The 23084-nt window shown below is 39.5% G+C and overlaps 1 protein-coding gene across 1 annotated transcript; it reads right to left on the bottom strand.

Moving 5' to 3' along the window:
- BMP3 (bone morphogenetic protein 3) lies at positions 1-22637 on the bottom strand. The gene is made up of 3 exons (XM_054590131.1): positions 22295-22637; positions 6554-7464; positions 1-192 (listed from the first exon to the last, which is right to left on the bottom strand). Exons 1-3 carry the CDS (start codon positions 22614-22616, stop codon positions 1-3), a joined length of 1425 nt encoding a protein of 474 aa, XP_054446106.1. The 5' UTR covers positions 22617-22637.
- Between the last annotated feature and the right edge of the window lie 447 nt (positions 22638-23084).

Raw genomic sequence — 23084 nt, 5'->3', positions numbered from 1 at the left:
TTATCTGCAAGCACAAGACTCTACTGTCATGTTAGGATATACTTTAAGTACCACATTCTTATTTTCATCAAAGAATAAGATACTGAGCGAGGACATCTTTTCTGGCACACAGCAAGGCTCAGGAATTCCAGGAACGACCCCCACAGCTCTCACTATACTCTGGATGGTGGCATGGTTTGATGGCTTCAAAGACTAGAAAAGAAATAGGAGAACATACAAGTTAAACAAAACTGCTTTTCCGCTCTTCACCCCTCATCACTAAAATGCATACATAATGAATTCCTTTCAACAATTTAATAAAGCCCTGGCACCCAGATACATTCAGCCAATCTCCCACACCACCATCACTATAATTTATTAAGTGCCTGCTATGTGTCAGGCATGTTGTACATAGCATCTCTATTCCCACAACAAAACAACGATTTCTTATATTTTACAGGTAAAGAAATAGACTCAAAAAGCACAACACATCTAAAGTCAAAAAGATAATAAGTGGTAGAGTGAGGATTTGAATAACTTAGTTCCCAAATGGGATTAATATATCCTACGATGTTTTCAACAATAGGATTGCAACAAAAACGACTCGTTCTACATCCTATGCTAATCATAAAGAACCCTAACAAGCACCCTACTTAACATGGATACATTATTGCCACTGCTATAGTGGTATTTATACTTTGTTGTTAAAAATAAAACAGCTTTATCAAGGGACACTGATTTATTTAATAGTTGCCACCAGGATGAACTGGATGGCAATTATTCTCCTAAGTATTCACCTCTCCTTAGCAGCACAAATTGGGCTTGAGAAGACCGCACCATTGGCCGCTGGGGGTCACTGTTGCTCCATGGGTCCACACGTTGCTGTGGCTGCGTTAACAGTGTTCTAAGAGTGGGCCATATCCTCTGGGAATAATCTAGGGAACCTAAGGTTATCGCATGGATGTCAGAAGTTTGACCAAAGAAGCCTGTGTAAAATCTGTTCATGAGAAAATGCCAAATGAGACCATTAACATCCACGTGAAACATGTGGTTTGATTTAAACAGTGCCATACCGCACCGCCCAGCACAGACAGTCACTTCTCCAAGCACCAGGTATTTAGGTATTGCCAGAGTGGTAGGAGCTTCAAGAGAAACGACAGACTTTTCAACATTATTTTTCCCCAATGTCTTTTTTATACAGGTGAATCTATCCTGTTTTAAGCACATTTTGAACAGAAATTTGGTAACTTGCCAGAGATCACATGTGAATTCAGGAGCAGGATTTAGGTCAAAACGCTGGCTCTTTGATTTCAGGGTTTTGAGCTATGTTTCTCATGGCTCAGAAACACCTCTGTGCCAATGAATTGGTATTTTAATTTCATGCTCCTAAAACTCCCAGTGTGGGAAACTGGAAAAAGCTAAAAGATCAAGGGTACATATAAATTAAGGGAGAAGCAAATAATATAGGAAGATGGCATACTATTTTTTTGAAAGAGGATTTTTTTGGCAGAGAAAAAAAGTCTGATTTGTCTCATCCTATCTTTCAGTTTTAACGAAAACAATTACCCATAGGTTAGACTTCAGCTTACTTGTGAACAGGCATAAATTATTTAACAATTAGTCTTGGTGGACAACTATTTTTTCTCTCTCCCCTAGGTATTTTAAGTATGCTTTTAAAAAATGTTAACTTTCAATTATTTAGTTTTGCAGAGAAAGGTATTTCCCCTTTAAAAAAGTAAGTTTATGTTGTTCTATCTGGCATAGCATGAGCTCTCCAGGATCAATAAAACCTGTGTAATGGACACAAACTGCAATAGGTATTGTACAATAGGGGTCAATAGCCACCATTTATTTCCTCAGTATTGGTAATTTCCAAAGGAAACTTTTGCAGTCGTCTACTTTTCTCTGTTGATTTATTCTCAAGACTCAATCATCCAAACAGCTTATGATAATGCCCGAAAAGAATTTTTTAATCAATATTTTTTTCTGACATTATTCTGTTATTGTTAATGTTTTAATGACCTCTATACTATTTAAATTTCCCATGAAGTGGATCTACTTAAGTAGATGAGGGCTCAGTCGATGAACACTGCTCTGCATGCCTAGAACAGGGCATGCTTTAGGCTGAATAAATACCAAGTGGAGGGACTACTTATAAGAAATAACATACACTCCACTTTACCTATTTCTATGGAAATAATTCCGAACAACAAAAATAAAAGTTTCTGTGCAAATGACCCAGAGTAGATATGGAAAATATTCATGGGTGTTCCCTAGGAAAATTCCTGTCTTTTTTTTTTTTTTTTTTTTTTTTTTTTGAATGCTCTAACTCACAAATGATAGGTTCAGAAACTATGAGAAGTCTCTGGTGGGCTCATGAAATTCAGTACAAGCCCATGATTCTCAGTTGGTATGTCTTATCATGAACTTCTCAGTTTTCTAGGGAGTTTCCCCCTTTTTTTCACTATGGAATCCTCTGACCAAGCTGCCATTACCAGGAAATAATTATGTCATGCACAAAAGATCCATGCAGTAATTTGTTTATTTGAAGTATATCACCAGTCTATAATTTTTGTTTGTTTTTGAGTTCTGATCATATGTCTCATGACTCTCTTTATATAGTTTAGGAAATCTATCAATCACAAATGCAGATCTGCGTTATTTCCCTCCCCCAGTTTCCATTTTTAATGAGGGAGAAACAGTACTTCATCAGTTTAGGTGATTTTTTGCTTCAGTAACTCAGGTAACTCAGTACATCAAGAGTTAGGATTTTTAGATTTGATAATTACAAACAGAGATTGGAACTGGAAAACTCAGGAAATTAATTGAGGGTGTGTCATTTTGAACTCATCAAATGTACACTTTGATTTCTTTTTTTTATAGGATGCTTGGTTCAAAGTGTTTAGATTCTTTGCTGCCTAGTTTTGTGCCTTTGCTATTCCTAGCTTTTGCACCATTCCATACAAAAATAACTTCACTCCTCTAATTCTTGTTGGTTTTCTGGGACCTCTGTCAGCAACAATGGTTCAATCATTTTCATTTGAAATCTCTGTTTTCCATCTTTGCAAAGGTGGTGAGAAGAGAGTCAAAGGCATACGATTTGGCTTTAGCTACGTGGGTATTTTTCATCTTATGGCAGGATTCCAGGGGTCTCTCCCTGGGAGAACAGATTGGCTGTAGGGGCTAGAAGTCAGAAAAATCCAAACTGCCGTGCCTGTGAATGAAATCTGCAGTGGTCAGGCCCGCACCTGCCAAGCTCCGTATGATGTCCTCGAGTTGAATTTGATTACAAATGCATTAGCAGGGGAGAGTATGTCATCAGCTAAGAGTCTTCATTCCTGACCTGGGCCATGGGCTTTTGCTCCACACTCTTGCAGTCCAGCCCACATGGGTGTGATAGCCCAGAAACTATCTAATTGGAATCAGTGAAAGGGCAAAGCCTGGAATTTGGGAAAGGCAGAACACAGCTGTTCTGAATTACAGAACAGGTTGCTGACTTTTGCAGACGCAGAGCCCCGCCATATAGAGCAGGCTTTCTCTCAGGAGGCCAAAAAGAAGGAGGGCCGGCAGAGGAGTCTGGCCTGGGAGAGCTTCTCTCTGGAGCAAAATGTATATCTGAAGTCTGAAGGTTCTTTGGCGCCTCAGTTATTCCATATGTGTTTGTACTGATCTGGTCAGAGACCTTGTTTTCCTCTGTTGCTCAGACTATTTTTCTATTTAAACAGTTCACTCTGGTTACCATGTTGGACACTGTGCTGATATCGGCGATGCTGATTAATTACCCCTAATGTAGCAGCTTCACATTATGTTTTCCTTCCTTTTGGTGACTTGACCACTTGAAAGCCACAAAGTCTGGAAGGCTTAAAGGGAACCACCAGAATGCTTTAAAAGTTAAGCAGATCCACACTAGGTGATGAGAGACTGAGAACTCCATGTAACAGCCAAACTTCCACTCTCCACTTGGCAAAGGGAAATCTCGAGCTCAGAGAGAAAACTCCACACTTATCCCTGTTATGTCTCCCTGGAGTTCTGATGCCATTCCAAGTTTTGACAAATATTATTATGAGTTCAGTTGCTGCAACCGATGCTCTCCTGATTCTATTATTCTCCAAAGAAACATAACTGGAAGAGCTTACGGGCTGTTGAACCCACAGAGAGAATCCCATTTTAGGCTTTGTGATGTTTAAAAAGGGACTAGAAACATTTACAAAATCTTTTCTTGTCTTACATCTTTTGTTCTCTTGATCTCTCCCTACAGGGTCTTTCTTCCGCCCCCTGCGTGTAATTTTCTGTCCTCTACAGTCTCAGCGGTGGCCATTAATAATACTGTCAGTAGCAAATATTCATGAGTGCCTACTATGTGCAAGTTGCTCTAGTATCTCATTTTCCTACTGTGTTTATTATATAGCTACTATTATTTTTATTATTGATTATTGTATCCATTTCACAGAGGAGAAAACTAACATACAGAGAGTTTGAGTAACCTCTCCCCAAAACCCTATCTGCTAAGAGGAGGAACCAAGATTCAAGCCAAAAAGATTTGACTCTCAAATTTACTACTCAAAGTGTGATTTTTGGACCATCAGTATCAGTGACACCTACGAGCTTGTTAGAGATGCAGAAACATAGGCTCCATCCCCGGAGCCCCTGGAACAGATCCTGAATATTAACACAATCCCCAGGCCGTCTGCAGGCACATTACGGTTAAGAAGCCCAGCTATGACCAAGCATGTACACCTAATCATACTGCTGCACTAACATACTTCTCTCCTTCAACTTGTTCCTGCCATTCTTCACTTAGCCCTCAAAAGTTTTTAAATTATTATTATTCTTAAGTCACTGAGAACCATGGTAAACTTCTGCTGAAGCAATAGGAAAGTCTTTGAACAGTCAAAAGCAGGCAGAGCCAACAAGAGATGAAGTAACTTTGAGGGGTGGAGACCAGGCCAGGTCTCTAGAGTTAGGGGCTGAAGAGCTAACTGGCTGAGTATCTCCATATTATCATGGCTCCCCTGGGCCCTCAAACCCAGAGTCAGGAGGGAAGAGAAAAGCTTTCTTCAGGCTACCCAGAGAAATGACGGTTTATGAGAATGAGAGCGGTTATTTGGAAGACTCAGCAGCCCACTTAATATCAGTCATCCTGGGTTTAGAGTCCGATTTTGAATCCATTTCTGCTGCTCAACACTACAAAGGAAGCCACTCTGTAAAATATTCAGCACTACCTGTTATGTTTGGCATTTTTCTTGTGTGTTTGTGAATGCTATACCAGTCTGAGTGACGTTTGTTTGATCAGTGAAATGTCCTTTGTGAATATTAGGAAAGATAAAGCTTTTATATAATTGTAAATGTACATAATCTTTACTTTGTGTTTGGGTTTACAAAACATGAAATTCACAAAAAAAATCTTTGGGAGAGTCTCAGAAAATGTAGAAAGCTTGTTCTTCCAGACATTCTAACAAGAAATTGGAATTTCAATCAAGTGCCTAACCCTGGGGCTGACTTGACTTTGTCCAGTCTGTTGGCCCATCCCTTTTTGCGTGTGTACGTTTAGCATCCCAGTGATCACAGGACTAGAATATGCTGCTTTAAAGATCTATCAGCAGAAGTTGGTTACTCTTTGAGGCAAAGGATTTTTTTCTCCATTATTCTACAGCAGCAGAAGTTGATTCACTTCAAGTATTGCAAAGCAAAAACAAAACCTCTATTCTTCCTCTGAATTTTATTCCTAGAACCACTTTTCATTGTATATCAGAAATTTAAACAGTTATAAGCTAAGAATGAAAGTGTAGCAATAAGCTTAACTGAAGGCCAGAGGGCACTACTATATTTTACTAGCTATAAATGCAAAAAGAACAGTCACTTGGACTTGCATGCAAGATGGGGGTGGGGTTGGGGAGGTATCAGAAATGATATTGGCAGAATACTGAGTACTGATATGATAAAGTGCAGTCCTTATTGATTTTGAAAGAGACAAGGTAAGCTCTGACCGGTTGAAATGAGTCTTGGAAGAAGTTTCCAGAGTCATTGTATCCTATTCTGATGTTTATCAGGGAAGCAAATGCAATAAACATCTGGAGGACTTCATGAGGTGAGTTTACCTGGCCCAATGCTGATCCTGACCCCTTGGGGACAATTCATCCCAGAAGAGACTATCAAAAAATATTCTACATCAGGACATCAATCCAATTAGTCCTTCAATGTGCTCCCATGACATCTGCTCATTCTCTAAATACCCCTTCCAAGTCAGCCTTCCACCATCTGTGATTGGCTCATTGTAGAAAGGTATAGATTCACATAGTTGAATAGGCCGTGTAACTGAATATGCACTATATTTGGAAGCAGCAGAAAAAACCCACACGCTTGACACATACATTTTTTTCTCATATCCTTCTTTGTACCAATACTGACTTCATATTACTTTAACAACCATTAAAGAAAAAACAAATATAACCATGTTACCTACTATACTTTAGAATGCAATGAATAAATACCCATGTAGATTTGTAAATAAAAACACTCCTTCAATTTGCTACTCTATGGAAATAGGAAGTAGAGGATAAAGAACAATGGGTACCTTTGGCATGGGGAACTGGCACGCTCCAGAGCAATAATAAGCATCAAAAGACTTGGGGGAGATAATCCATTCACTCCAGCCAATATCTGCAAAGTCCACCTTAAGGTATCGCCTAGCACAATTCCGAGGTTCAATCCACTGCTTTCTTCTTGCCTTCTTCAGCGTCTGTTCATCAAACTGGAGTGTCTGGCTCTTCTGATGAGGTCCCTTTCTCTGTTTCTTCTTGTTCTTACTCTTCTCAGGGGGCTGAGTCTGAAGGGTCTTGTATGGCTTTTTTTCCTCCCATACCCCATCCTCCTTATACTGATATTCTGCACCAGGAAGCTCATTGTTCTGCAGAGGCAGCAGGACCCCAGTAGAACGCTTCTTCCTCCGTTCGATAGAAAGGGCAGCCCTAATATGGCTATCCAATTTGGGCACAGATCCAGTGGGAAAATTCCTGTGACCTTGGAAGCTTGATACCACACTCTCTGGCTCAGAAATGGCAGCATCATTGGCATATACCAAGATATAAGGTTCAGGAAAGGATAACATCTTCTTTGGCAGCTCGTGTCCTTTGGAAGTTATGTTAAATCCTATGAGGAACTCCTCGCTTTCCTTGGCCTTTCTCAAGAGGTGAGTGATATCTTTAGACAGCCAAGACACACTGTCTCGATGAGGTTTGGCCACATCTGCTGAAAGATGACCCAGGAGTCGACTTTGGTTTCCACTGGAATTGAGGATCCATACAGAGAGATCAATCTGAACATGTTTCCTCTGAGCATGATGGGAGCATCCTCTTGACACTGGACAACTCAGGTTGATGTGTATCAGCTCTCCAATATAGAAATACAGTGTGGCAGCTAAAATGTTTTCAGACTTGGTTAGAGAAGTCACATTAAAAATATGCAGTCCCTTTCCTTCAAGGGTTCCTAGGAAGAAAAGAAAAGAAAGTAAACAGGACCTCTACCTCATACCATATATAAATATTCATTCAAAATGAATTAATGATCTAAATATAAGAGCTAAAATCATAAAACTCTTAGAAGACACAGGGGTAAATCTTCATGGCCTTAGATTTGGTGATGGATTCTTAGAAATGATATCCAATGTGCACATACCAAAAGAAAAAAAGAGATAAATTGATAAATAGATAAACTGGACTTCATCAAAATTAAAACTTTTGTGCATCTGAGGACATTATCAAGAAAGCCTATACAACCTATAGAATGGAGAAAGTATGTTCAAATCCAGAATACACAGAATACAACTCAGCAACAAAAAGTCAAACTGACCAATAAAAAATGAGCGAAGGAACTGAATAGACATTTCTCTGAAGAAGATCTACAGAGGGCCAACAGGCACATGAAAAGATGCTCAACATCAGTAGTAGTCATTAGGAAAATGTAAATCAAACCACATTGTTGTACCATCTGACACATACTAAGCTGGCTATAATAATAAAAAACAACATAACAAATGTTAGCAAGGATGTGGAGAAACTAGAACCTGTTTACATTACTGGTTGGAAAAATATTTTGGCAGTTCTTCAAAAAGTTTAACAGAAATATCATGTGATCCCTCAATTCCACTCCTAGGTATACAAAGCCAAAAAGAATTGAAAACAGACACTCAAACGAGTACATGGACAAGCATGTTTAGAGTAGGACAACAGCCAAGGGTGATGAGTATATCTGTATAATGGAATATTATTGAGCCATAACAAGGAATGAAGGACTGATGCACACTAGTGTGGGTGAACCTGGAAAACATTATGCTAAATGAAAAAAAAAGCCAGAAATAGAAGGTGTTGTATGATTCCATTTTGATGAAATATCACGAATGGGTAAATCCATAGAGACAAAATGCAGACTGGTTTTTGGCAGAGGCTAGAAGATTGGTTCCTTCTCTTAAGATCATCGAGAGGTAAGGCTGAGGTTAGACTCAAGAACCCAGTCTGGGTCACCAGAGCCCCTCCTCCATGCACTTGTTCCAAATACATATTTGTTTCAGAAACATACATACAACTGTGAAATTATGTTCCTGATCAAAAACATATTTCAGTCAAAACAAAATATTTTTATAAATATGTAGAAACTTAAAATGAGTTTGTTGAGTCTCCCAGCACAAGGGAAGTGCAATGGGAAATACATTTTATTCATTTTTAACATTGTGTGAAGGAAAAAGGAGACTGCCACATTTGCACATGTGTATACTCCATGAAACCAGGGTAATATTTTACAGGCCTCTGTGGCATCAGGGTTGTTCAGAGACTCTAGTCTTAATTCAGATCAGTCACCATAGCACATAGTTTTATCCAAACCTCGTGTAGCAGACAGATGTTAAATGTGGAAGGAAGAGAACTCAGTCTGAGAACGTACCAATCAAATGGTTAACAAATGAACATCTGGGCAGGGAAGAACTGAATTATGAGGGGCATCAGTGGTAGAGTCTTAATGGGTAAATTAATTGTAATCATTTCCCACACATTTTGCTTCAAAATGTTTCCTTCTTTCAAACATGTTTCCAGACACCTCTGACCTGTTGTTAATCAGCTTCCACCCCTGTATCTAATCTTCAGTATTTTTCCCACAAATATCTCAGAAATCTGCCACATGGTCTCTTCTGATAGCTTTCATTTTAATGCAAAGCATTATTTTGAAGTTAAAGCCTCCTCCCACCTCCACTGTGCCCAATAGTTGTCTTCAAGCAAATAACCTAAGCTCTTTAAGTCTCAGTTCGCTCACCTTAAAATGAGCCCAGTAGTATCAACTACAGTTTAAGGAGTAATTGAAAGAATGCAGGTAAAGCACACAGCACATGAAAAAAATTCAATGAGTGTTAGCTAGTCAGAACTGCACTGTCCAGTATCATAGGGATTAGCCGCTGAAGTTAGAATTGAGATATTCTGTAAGTATAAAATACACACTGGATTCCAAAGACTTAGTACACAATTGAATGTAAAATATCACATTAATTGCCCTGGCTGGTGTGGCTCAGGTTTGAGTGCCGGCCTGCCAACCAAAAGGGCCACCGGTTCAGTCCTGGTGGGGGCACATGCTTGGGTTGTGGGCCAGGTCCCTGGCGTGCGAGAGGCAACCACACATTAATGTTTCTCTCTCTCTCTCCCCGCTTTCCTCTTGCTCAAATAAATAAATAAATAAATAAATATCACATTAATCTATTTTATATTGATTAAACATTGAAAAGATAATATTTGGATTTACTGAATTAAATATTGTGATTATGTGATTTATAATAAGAAATATTGGGTTGGCCAAAAAGTTTGTTTCGTTTTTTCCATAAGATGGCTCCAGTAGCATTTAATTGCCTTTAACTTCATTCGAAAGAATTTTGTTAGTTGTATTGTAGCAGTTGTCATCTGGTGTGCATTTAAAAATATTATGAAAATTGGTGAGTTTTTTGTGGCCATTTTAATACTGAAGATGGAAGAAAATACTTAACATTTTTGGCATATTATGCTTTATTCTTTCAAGAAAGGTAAAAATGCAACTGAAATGCCAAAGAAGATTTGTGCAGTGTATGGAGAAGGCACTGTGACTGATCAAATGTGTCAAAAGTGGTTTGTGAAGTTTCCTGCTGGAGATTTCTTCCTGAATGACGCTCCATGGTTGGATAGACCAATTGAAGTTGATAGCGATCAAATAGAGACATTTTAAAGAACAATCAATGTTATGCCTTGAGAGAGATAGCCGACATGCTCAAAATATCCAAATCAGTAAAATTATTGGTGGAAATGAGAATGTATCTTTATTTTACAGAAAAAAACATACAGACTTTTTGGCCAACCCACTATACAGGATCTGGCAGAAGTAACACCTGCTTGAATGTAGTTGGTAGGGTAATGGTATGTGTGTAATAATTTATAGTTTTAATTTGAACATTTCACCTAAAATGTCATATGGTATGCTTGAGTGTGATATTGTTATGTTACATAAGCAAAACCATAATGCTTATGATTTTGTAATAAAAGATTTTGTAATGAAAAAGGGGCATTATTTGTGCTGGACCCTGTATATTTGGTTTTCCTCCCTTCTCTGGCACTGAGCTCCTAAAACCCTTAGAATTTCCCAGGTGTAAGTGTCTTTTCTTATGTTAATGAGGCTACTTTAGGAGGTCAGATAAGGATTAGACTGGTTGCCAGGGGAACAAATATAGTGGTTAGGGAGTTGAACTTTTAGTTCCACCCCCACAAGTCTCCACCTCTGGGGTGGGGAAGGGGCCTGGAGGTTGAAGTTATCACCAAGGGCTGATGATTTCATTAATCATGCCCATATAATGAAGCCTCCATAAATCCACCCAGAAATGGGGTTTGGAGAACTTCCAGGTTGGTGAACATGTAAATATTTGGGGAGAAGAGGTCCTAGGAGTCTCCAGTATGTAGCCAGCCGGTCAGAAGAATAGGTAACAACCTGGGCTTGCTATTAGCATCTGAAGAGGAGGTTGGCCATGTGGGCCAGAACCCTTTACCTGTGGAATCTGATACTGTCTCCAGTGCATAGCTTCAGAATTGAGCTGTATTCTCTGATACCCTGCTTGTCTGTGTGAGGAACCCTCCCCCTTTCAAAATTGGGTGCAGAACATTTTAAATATATTATAAAATTTAATTTCACATGTTACTTTTCATATTTTTAAATGTGGCCACTAACTTTTTAAAATTACATATGTGGTTTACATTTGTGGCTTAAATTAAATTTCCATTGGACAGTGGTGGTCTAGAATAACCACTAGTTTTAGTAGTCATGCAGTCCAAAGGGAAAGGGAAAAAAGCTACCTTTTTTCTCCTAAATGCAGTGAAGAACTGGGATTTTGCTAACCATGAATATGCAAACCAAAAAGTAAATTGGGCAAAAATTCCCTTCTTGGAATGCAACACATTTCCCTCATCAAGGACATATTAGATAAAGATAATTTTGGTGATCACTTTTTAATTTTTCCTCCAGTTATACCTAGTGGATTCCATCTGCAATCACAAGCTTAAAACCAACAAACTGGTCTAAATGGAGTTAAATGGGCAGATTAGCATAGTTCTTTATGGCCTAGCGATTATATACGCAGCTCTGTGTTACCTGTGTATTATACATGAATGTCCACTACAACCAACAAAGAACAGGAACGGGAGCAAAACAAATGTTTTATTTAACAAATTGGAATTTTTTACTACTAGGTGCTGGAACCCAGGTTGGGTCTCAGGGCTGCACAAGTGACGGTTGCTGTCCACACCATGGCAGTGGGGAAATCAATGAGCAATATCCAGGTAGCCATGCCATGATGATGCTACTTGCTGTCAAGGGCGTTAATTACGCTCTTGGAACACCGAGGAGGAAGCAATTAACTTTGCCCATTAAGGAGAAGAGGGGCACCCAGGGAGGAGGTCCCTTTGAACCAGGTTTTTAAGAATGAAGGGTAAAGGGAGTGCTGGGAGGGAATGGCAGGAGAACATAGTAACAGTATGCGACACTGGACATCTGGGAGCTTTTGCATAAGCAATATTTCTAATGTTTTGAACAGAAACTTACAAAAATATTGCAAATTAACCTACATACAGTCCGAACAGACATCTAAGCTTCCTACATTCAGAAAAGGAATGGTCAATTCACATGTAGCTCCTAACAGAAGGTGTCGCATATCCAGCACTTGAGGCCTTTGCTCTCCTCTCCATTTCCACCCAGACAGGGGACTCCCTATCTCTTCCTGTTCTAGATTCCCTCCTCCCACTTCCGTTAAACAATAAGCTTGAAATCTAAACCATTTTGCAAACCATTCCCTGATTTTTCCAAACCACACTTCATTTTCCTTTCTCTGAGTTTAAAGTACTTAAGTTCTGTGCAAGTCAATGTCCTTTCTCTCAAAACAACCCAACAAATAGTGCATATTTACAATGGACAGAAACAGTAGTATGAGAGTTGCATGGATTTGAGCAAATGAATATGGAGAAATAAATAAGAGTGAGACGATACTGCCTTGCAAGTAGAACTATGTGATGATACTATCTATTCAATTAGTCTCATTAATTTTTATCTTTTTGATTTCATATTAATTTAACCTTTCAAATGAGTATCTTCCCATACTCAATAACTATAGTTTTGCAGTAGGTTCCTCTCTCTCTTACACACAAGTTGTAGCAGAGATGTATCTATGGACGTAGATATCTATATTCAAATAGTGAATTAAAAATGCTTTAGTGTTCACTTTTTCCATTCTTTTGAAATACTTCAATATATATTTATTTGCAATTATTGAATCTGAAACCCAAGGTGTAATTTCTGATTAATAAGAACAAAGTGACATAATAATATAAACAAATGGTGGATTTTATCAAGTTACAAAACAATAGCTTATGCATTTTTAGGCTACTTATAGTCTTTGGATACTAGGAAACATTAACTGTATGCCACACCAATCCAATTATATCTAGAGTTGCATACCTAATTCTAGGGGCTCTCATTTTAACTAGTTTATTATAGAAGAGAGTAACTAGGAAAGTAACCAAGATGTTGAAGAGTTTGGATACTTTTGTACAAGTTTGAGTAGAAGTAATAGAAAATACATGAACCGGAGGAAAGAAAGGTTTAACAGTGACAGGAGAATTGTTTGCAAATACCTGAGGGGCTGCATAAAGATCAGGGTTTCCCTTTCCAGGGTCAAAGATGAGAAAGAGATGTAAAGGTGATAGCTGAACAGAGGGAAAAGTCCAGGCCAATATAAGTCATGACTGTCTAAGTGTCTAGCTTGACATTGAGACCCTTCTGTGGGACTGGGAAAACAGAAAATAGATGATCATAAATCAAAACTATTACAGGAAGAAATCTTTATGGTAGGGAGGGTGTGAAAGGTGAAGTCCATAACCTCACAGATCCCTTGTTAGGAACTACAACTGGCTTGATTTCCGGCTTTTCCCAAAGAAATATTTTTGATGCCAAACTGTAACTACCAATAGGTGGTGCTGTTTTCTCACTGTTTGCTGGCACTGACACATGCTTGAATTTTCGACGTTGGGGATACATCTCCCACAGTCTATTCAGGATTTGCCATTGGCATTATAACCTTATTTTGAATTTTCCAGATTCATAGCATCTGAGAGTTGAAAAGGGATTTAGAAGTCACATGAGTTTATGAACAAGCCATACGCCCCTTTACACACCTGTTAGGACTTTGCACCTGCTGTTGCTTCCACATGAAATGCCTTCATCCACCCTTGCCCTCCTTGAATTCCAGATTTGTCTTATAAGGCAAAGTACAGGCATCACCTCTTGAAGCAAGCGTGTCATGACAACCCACTCCTTTGGTTCAGGCCCTTTTCATCATACCGTTTTCATCATACTGTTGCTCCATTCTAAAACCATAAACTCCCTAAAGACAAGGCCCTGTAGTAATTGACACCAGACTCTTCAGCCCCTAGCATAGGGCTTAACTCTTAAGCTGTGCTCAATAAATGCTTCTTTCATAAATAAACAGATTTAGTCCAGCCTACTCGTTATAGAAAAGCAAAAAGGAGCAACCAGTTAGCTAGCAATTGATTTTGGAGAGGAACCTAGGTCTTCTTTTACCTATATGGATTTGTTTTAGGAGTTTGATTACTAAATAAAGACAAAAGATCAATTTGTTTTCATCTGAAAACAAAGCACCTGCAGTGAATGACACCAAGGACTCAGCGAGGAAACTGTGACATAGGACCAGCCGTACTCTTGCAACGGTTTAGCTGTTCTCGGGGAGCAGCTGAGGGAGAGCCCAGGGAGCGGTAGGTGGAAGTTCACCTTCATGCTGGCCCCCACAGAACGCTTCCAAAGGGAATTAGAACACACAATGGAAAGCTTTCTATGTAAAGTCTGATTTTAAAACAAATAGACCAAATGAAATCTTGATGATTACTTAAATCCCCAGGGAGCAGGAAAAACATTTTAGTCATTCAGAAAATATGTAACTATGAACAACTTTTTTCCCCACTTCTTTTCCTAAGCGAAGCACAGCTGCCAGAAATGCCAGGGGTGCCTAGGACAGGGCCACATACACCCAGTGTCACTGGTGAAATACTTGCTGCAGATGCCTAAGTCAAGACTACACTTTCTCCCTGCCACCCTCAGCCTTTGCACAAAGGAAGATAGAGTGCTTCTAAATAGAACACCACGTCACAGGTTTTTGTTTTCCTTGCAGAGTCCCAGTCAAATGACTGAATTTTATGGAACCTCAAAACAACCATTCTCTATGTCCAAAGTAAAACATGGCCAAAGATGATATAATGTATGTTTTCCTAGAATAGCAAAATATTCATTAATCAGTTTATCTCCTCTTAGCCCCCACCCAAGGGCATTCCTAGACTGTGAGCTCTCGGAGGGTAAACCCATGTCCTATAAATCTTTGAACTTCTAATTCTTTGTACAGAACGGAGTATTTATATCCTGAAAAATATTTGTTAAACTTGTTGAATGAACAAATGTGTAAACTTACCCAATTCAAAAGTGTTTCCTACTTAACACCAAAGTGAAAAAACTTTCAAGTAGTTTCAAGTTCCCAAAGTCAGCAAAAGCTCGTCTTGGGTAGGAGTATGGTGTGGAGTTTCCTTTCCGTTCATCAGGAAAGAAGCATTATTAGAACAGTGTATATAAAGTAGAATAGTATTTCCATTCAACATATACATGGTAAAATGCTTTGTGAGAAACTCTTTCATGGCAAATTTGTTTTTAAAGGATCCTTTGCCTGGCTGATAGCTTTTCTACTATCTCCTCTCATCCAGTCCCTTCAACAGCTACTTTAGCTCAACTAAAATATTTACTGAGAGCCTGTTATGTGGCAAACAATGCTAGGTCCTCCGAATACAAGAATGAGACTTGCTTTTGTAAGCTCCTGCTCCCATCCTTCTCCCTCTAGCAAATCGATTAGGCTCCAAACTCTTTGCAGCTGTGAAAGAAGGGCAGGCAGTCTTAACTTACTGTGAAGACCTATTCAGGGCCAAAACTGTCATAAGACAGTAATATACCTTCCAAAGTGAAAGAAGCTTACCATTATATAAATTCAAAAACCATTTGTTCACGGGAAGACCCATGACGAGAGCCAGAACTCACACATTAACCAATCTTAAATTTCTGATGCTGGTAATGATATGCTACTCAAAACTCTGCATGCATGAACTTAGAGCAGTGTGTCTGAAACATGCATCAGGATCACACTAATGGCTTGTTAAAACAGAGGTTACTGTGCCCCTCCTCCTCTAAGTTTCATCAGGTGGTCTTGGGTGGGCTACAGAACATCTACCATGTTCCCAGGCAATGTCGACGCTGCTAATCTAGAGACCAAACCTTTAGATCAACTAACTGCAAGTAATCACTATTAAAAACTGCAGTACTGCTCCATTCAGTCACCAAGATCAGGACAAAAAGAATAACTTCTTGAATGTAGGCTTGTGATGTCATAAATTATATTACAAGAGGTCATCTCTTTCTATTTACACTGCCACCTGGATATATCCTTTGTGCTCCAAACAATTGCACATTATCGACATTTTAGGCATGTTTAAGGTTTTGTGGGAAGCTAGAGATAATCTCTCAAAATATTAAGAATATATCATTTACATAGGGCTTCAAAACTTTTATTGCACTTTCATATTCATTTTTTCAATATAATTTCACAATCCCAATTGAGCAGCACAGTAGATATGACAACTCATTTGAAGAAACTAGGCTTAGCAATATTAGGTGACTTTATTAATTAGCAGTTGAGTCAAAATTGGCATTTGTATCTCTTAACTCTTAGCCTAAGGTAATTTAAAAATTGAAGATCTAGACATCTCTTCTCTACTTGAAAACTATTTTTTAAAAAGATTTTATTTATTTTTAGACAGAGGGGAAGGGAGGGAGAAAGAGAAGGAGGGAAATACCAATGTGTGGGTTGCCTCTTGCGCACTCCTCACTGGGGACCTGGCCTACAACCCAGGCATGTGCCCTGACTGGGAATTAAACCATCACCCTTTTGGTTTGCTGGCTGGTGCTCAATCCACTGAGCCACACAAGCCAGGGCGAAAGCCATTTTTCTTAACCCATGCTTAAGTGCAACAATTACATTCAATTCAAACAGTCTTTAGATTAGTTCCACACAATTAAAGTAAAGTATTCTTTGAAGGAAAAACAAATAAGATCATGTTGGTCCTCAACTGCTTTAATTGTAAAGTCAGAGGATTGGACAAAGAATCTGCATTTCTAAAACTATTGGGTGCAATTATTTTATAAAAGAAATATTTAACAGAACTCAGTAAGCAAAGAACGTCCTGAGCTGGTAATGCAGTAGGATTAGTTTGTCCAAACACTATTTTTTAAGAGGGTGCTCAGATAAAGTCAAGGCATTGCATTTACTGTGGTCATGTTGCCACAGTAAATTGAAGGAGTCAATAAACATACCATGATCACTTAGTTCTATGACCTATGTGTAGATGTTTTAGACAAATAAAGAGACATTCATGCTTTTAAAAATATTATCCCTGAAAATGCATGTTACCAAGAGTACCTCTTTATGTACCAGTATGCTAGGACATGACCACTACTGACATGTGAATAGATTAGAAACTTTGTGGATTTCTAAATATACCTCTCACATGAGAGCTTTTCAGTTACATTGTCATCATTTACTACTGTCCAAAGTAGATATTATCCTGGTATACTTGTGTCACTGATTAATATTATGTCAATTTTCCATTACAAAATTCTATTTTCATGGATTCATAACATAATCTTAAAAATTCATTCTGAATTAAAACTTGGCATAGGAAAGTTCAAACAGACTTTTATGATGCCAAACTTCTTTCTACTACTACCACCAAAATAAAGTTATTAAGATACTGATTACTAGGATATACAAATTGAATAGATAGGGAAACCATCAAAATTTGGGGAGAAAAGTTCTGATATTACAGCATAAAAATCCTGAAAAATGAATAAAAAGTATATACCAAGTTGCTCAATAATTTTTGCTAGGCTTTTTGGATAAGTATGATTTTATTATACCTAGAAGTACAAAAAACAATGGGATTATATAAAGGATGTGATTGGTTTCTTAAGGAAATGTGTCTTTAATCAAGGTATTAATGGCTATAAAACAATAGCAAAGTGATGTACATGATCTCTAGTGAATTTTTCCACAAATAAAGTAGCTTTTTTTAAAGAAAATAAGTTGTAAAATAACAAATATCAATCGTGTAGAAAACAATGAAGAAGAATTTATGAAGAAATGGGGACAATTAAGTTTAATTAAATTTAATTAAGAGAGAGTCTTAAAAATTATACTCACAGAAGTTTAAAACATGAGAAGAGGAAGATGGTACAATGCAAAATTGGACCCAAGTTCAAAAGTAAAAAATATAAGTAAACATCCTGAGAAAGGTACTAAATGAGGCAGTTTTTACTTGACTTTTGCATATCTTCCTTCTTGAGATATAAGGAAGGCTCTGAACCATTGCTTTGCTAACTAGAGACCTTAAAGGCACAGTTCTCTAAAATGCTCCCTCTGGGAGAATGTGATCCATTCTTCAAGAAACTCACTAGCATTTAAAGGCCCTGAAAGGTCCTCCAAAAAAGAAAACTAAACATTTTTCCAGAATTATTGACCATGGAACCCAATTTTAAGTAAAACCTGTTAACATTTTCCAAAGACACCCTTTTTTACAAAATTTTCTCCTAGAAAATTAAACCAGATTATTAGAAATAATAAGTTTTGAGATGAACTCAATTATGTTTGAAAATACATCGTGATATTCACTTCTTTTTCCACATCAGAAGGTGTTAGACTTGCTTTCTTTAAAGCCTCTTTCAAATACAAGATCGTATAATTTCAAAATGTTTAAGAGCATATTTGACATTCATGTCCCTATTTTATTTTTAGAAAAATCTGAACAGGGTCAATCAAGTGCTTATCAACTTCCACTGCTTAGATAAAATGTATGGAATCTCTTTAATATATTCTTAATTATGCATATATATTTAATGTACAAATATTCCCTGAGTGAATTATCCGTTTAGGGGATTTTTTTTTTTTATTGACCCTCATGGTCTCTTGGTCTCTTTGAGTGTGTCTAATTATACAAAAAAGCTAAATTTAAATTACTTTATATGTATATAAATTCTCTTTCTCCTTTCCATTAGCATGGATAATCAAGAATTCATAGTATTGTGGATTTTTAAATGTCAGATTGTAAAGCTGTCTTGCCTATTACAGTAAAAACTTCATTAAAGGCTATCATGTATTCCAAGTGATGTGTAATTCAAAGCAGCTGCACATCCACCTCCCCCTCTCCAGATGTACTATTGTCTTTAGAATAAAAACATCAGATAATCCAAGTGCTCTTTCATTTCAAGCCTAGTTTCTAGGTGCCAGGAATTTCAAGGTAACTATGTTTTAATATAGTTACTATATTCCATTGCCATCAAATCCACTGGCCCATGTGTTTTACAGTAATGGATCCTTAATTATGTCTTTCTTAAAGCCTTATATTTTAGCCTCGCACATGTCAAATGATTTTTTTTTTTTTTAATTTTTAAAGGTTTTTGGTCATAGTAGGAAAGATTCTCCCCTTTCTCACTGAAGGAAAGAATATTCACTTTTGGGTCTGAAATAACCTAATTTTATTTTCTTTGATCTATGAACTCTGTGTGATTGTTTTTGAAAAAGTTGACACATATCCACTGAAATGCATTTTTTTGTACTTAAATGTCATAAATTAAAATAATGACAGTTTCCTAATAAGAACATGTGTGCTTTAATCGCTTTTCCTAAAGAGGTTAAATTTATGATGAAGAAAAATAAGATTAAGTGACTATGGGAATGATGAGAAACTAATGAACACGAAGTATGTATCTTAAAAGATCAAGCCAGAAGCAAACCTCATGTAAACTATTGTTCTTTTATTATATATAAGCCAAGGACAACTTCGACTAAGATTAAAATAAAAGCTGATTTCATATCCCTCTTGTCTTCCTTCAAAATGGTGTGTTTTTTTAAGCTAAACTTCTCTGTCATCAATAATTTTGTAAATTACTTTTTACAAAGGAAAGATAAAACCTGTCTTTATGTAAACCCTTACACATCACAAAAAGACTTACGAGCGTTCCAAACTTAACGGTTTTGGCACACCAACTGCATAACATTGAGGGAGGAGAAAGGGGTTGGCAGAGAGTGTATTTAGGATCAATGCCACCCACCATCAAGTAATGGTTTAAGTAGAAAGTAATCAGAGGGAGACCACAGCAGCTAAATTTCAACCAAAGATATTCTAGGTTTAGAACAATAAATAATTTTAATCAGGTATGTTCCAAGTAGCAAATACGGCTCTAAGGCTATAACTCAGCCTGAATAAGCACTTGGAAAGTCTGCTGGATCAGCAGCTACTCCATATAAACAGCATACCACCTGACATTCCATTAAAATCTGGAACACCATTGGTACAGAGAGGCCCATATGTTGTGAAATCTAAACACCATGCACTAGAAAACATATCCAATTTATTAATGCAAACAGCATTTTTCACCTACATCAGAACATACGTCACAAGACAAAAGGTGTTATGGAAATGTTGATATTGATAAAAGAGAGAGACACACGTGAAAGCCTTAGCACTTTCCTGGAGTCCTGCCTTATTAGAGCCAGAATTGCCTTATAATAAGGTCCTTCTAGTGTGTTAGTAACTAAACACTCTTGGAAGGGATCCAACATGAACCACCTCTCCAGGAGTCTCCAATGTAGTAACATGACACTTAAGCTTCCACAAAAACCAGTGTCCATGTTTGATGAATAAGTCATTAAGACAGTTTCTAGGATGCTAAAGGGATTGCTCTTCTTATCAAGGCACACAACCTTGTATATGTGCTCCAAGCTGCAATTCATCATTTCAAGGGAACTTCTGGCCTCCGTATCAGAGTTTATCATTTGATGGCATAAGACTACAGTGAAGCTGATAAGGGACACTTTGAAATTATAATGCATGAAATGAGTTGAAGCCAAAAAGCACATGGAACCTAAGTTATTAAAACCCTTATCCATCCCCAACTCAGGGTTCACTCAGCCTAAAACAAACATACAAAAACTATGCAATATGTGTGAATGAAACAAACTCACATTCCACTTCCAAATGTTGTGATTCATACTAAAAATAAAATTTGACACAAAAAATACTCTTCATCTCTTGGGTACCTCAGCTGCTCCCTAAGAATATTACCAAGAAAGTAAATATCAAAATAAGAGTGATTTGAGTATCTTCATGTATCCACCCGCCTTGCCCACCCAACTTCCTTCCAATTCTTGTTGCTCCCACACTGCGCCTTCAGTGAGCTCTGCCCTCAGACCTGCACTAAGGTAAACAGAGCATTCGCTGGTGTGGTCAGCTGTCAGAACAGCCTCCTCAGGTGGCTGGTGTACTATGGAGAACCCAGAGCAGGTTTCTGTTTCCTTAGCAGAGGCCAGCTCCTCGCAGGTTATGCTCATGGTTTGAAGAAGAAAGTGAAATCTGGTTCAGCTCAGACTCTAGCTAAAGACTTCTGCATTAGAAATCATAATTCACATTTATTGTAAATGTCATCATGCCTAAGAGCTCTAGAGTGTATTTACAGTGTCAACCTGGGGCTTTTCTTGATGGATGCTTTGGTTTTCCTTTTTTTCCAGGAGTCCTACATATCAAAGCGTTGGTAGATTTCTTTCTAGTGATTCTGACAGACTTGATAGAGCATGAGGCATTGCCTCCTTACTTGAAGAGTCTTGGCTATTTTTCAACGGTTCACTGAAGACAGGCTTTGCAGTTACGTTTCCCTTTATCGTGAACGCAGTGAACAAAAAAGCCTGGTGCATCCTCAAAGCATGTAAACCGAGTTAATGTCCAGGAAACTTTCCCTCAAGCTGTTAGCACAGGAGAGTCAGGCTGTTAGCATAAGTTATTCCCTTCACCACAGGGGCCAGGAGAAACCTTGTTAAGCCATGAATTTCAGACCACAGTGATCTCTGTGTTGAAAAATGGGATGAGCAGATTTTCATCGGCAGATTCCAAGAGGTGTTTACATCCACGGCTCCTCCCCCCACCCCACTCCTCCCAGGGTGGATGGTACAACCCTATATGCCCAGATGGGTTTTAAATAATAGAAACACCCGAGCACCTGGCTTAGTTTGTGTGTTTGCCACCAAGGGACTATCAATTAAAAAGTGTCAACTACAGTAACAGAGGAGGCGAGTTACGAGGGGTGCAAGGTCTGGAGAAGCTGCTGTCTAAAACACGGGAGGAAGGCATGTAGTTCAAGTGTGACTGTTCTCTCTGAGCCCTGTGGTTGGCATAAAATGACACCTGCCTCTAGGTAAACATGGCTAAAGCCCAGTCCAAGGGAATTTCCGCTGACCGATTTGAGAAACATCAACAAAAGCACATCAGAGGTGCTCCAGCCACCCAGGGCAAGGGGCTCCCCGGGGCACGTGTCTGTGGGGGGGGGGGGGAGAGTGTTTAGCCTTTCCTTCCCCACACAGTTCCTTCAGCCAACCCCCTCCACTGCTCTGAGCCCTTCTCTCCGCTTCTCCCGTTTGGGACTCTAAACCTGGATTTGCTCGCTGGCGAAATGCAGGGTGTGATGGGAGGAAGGGCTCAAGGGGCAGCTGAGGAGGGTGAGGGAAGGTCTCCAGGTAGCACTAGAGAGCCTAGACCAGACGATGAGGTCGTGAAAAATTGGGGGTGAAGGGGGCCTGGGGCGGGACCGCAGAAAGGGGTGCTGCTCGGACACTCACCTGCTGCTCCGGCTCGAAAGCTGCGAACAGTGTTGCCTTCGCGCAGGGGCTGGGGGCGCAAGGGCTGCGCGCTCCGCTCCGAGGACCCTGGTGTCCGCGCCGCTTTGGCCCTGCCGCCGCTGTACCTGTCATAGAGCCGCAGCATGTGCTCCGACACCTTATCGTGCGGCCGCAGCTCGGGGCCGGGAGCACCACCTGCTGAGCGGTCACCTGGCACAATCTTGCTGAGCTCCGGGAAATGCCGCTTCAGTCTCTCGCCCTGCGCCAGGCTAACGCAGAAGCAGCCCAGCCACAGACAGAGCAGCCTGCGCGCCCCTGCCATAGCGAGGTCCCGGTGGCGCGTCCACTCCTTGCGTCGCCGGGGGACACTCCGAAGGCGCGAGGGGCTCTGGGGACTGAGCCGAGGGTTGAACAAACTGCCTGAGGCGAGAGCGCCCGGAGCCCCGGGCACTGCCTGAGCAGGACAGCGACGAGCCCCGCTTTTTGCTCTGGCGTGTCGCAAAACGGCAGGTGGGCTCCTCACGGACCGCGGCGCGGATTTCACAGGCGCAGGGCGCTGCAGGCGCCGTCTTCACTCCTCCGCTGAGAAAGAGCTTAAGTTGTGGGTGTGTGGCCAGGGTGTTTTCAGGATCTGTCTTTACCCTCACTGCTTTATTTTCCGGCACACCCGTCCGTAGCGCGGCGCTGGGGACCCGGACTAGCGCTGCGTGGGGCACGGAGCGGGGTGCGCACGGCGGGCCCGCTGGCTAGCCTTTTCCTGGGATTGAAGCAGCTGTGGTGCGCCCGAGCC

The sequence above is a fragment of the Pteronotus mesoamericanus genome, unplaced genomic scaffold (assembly GCF_021234165.1).
Source record: "Pteronotus mesoamericanus isolate MK-2021 breed Mesoamerican mustached bat unplaced genomic scaffold, CSHL_Meso_final contig_130, whole genome shotgun sequence".
In the NCBI taxonomy this organism is placed as follows: Eukaryota; Metazoa; Chordata; class Mammalia; order Chiroptera; family Mormoopidae; genus Pteronotus; species Pteronotus mesoamericanus.
Note: the sequence above shows the minus strand (reverse complement) of the source record. Positions and strands in the feature narration are given on the sequence as shown.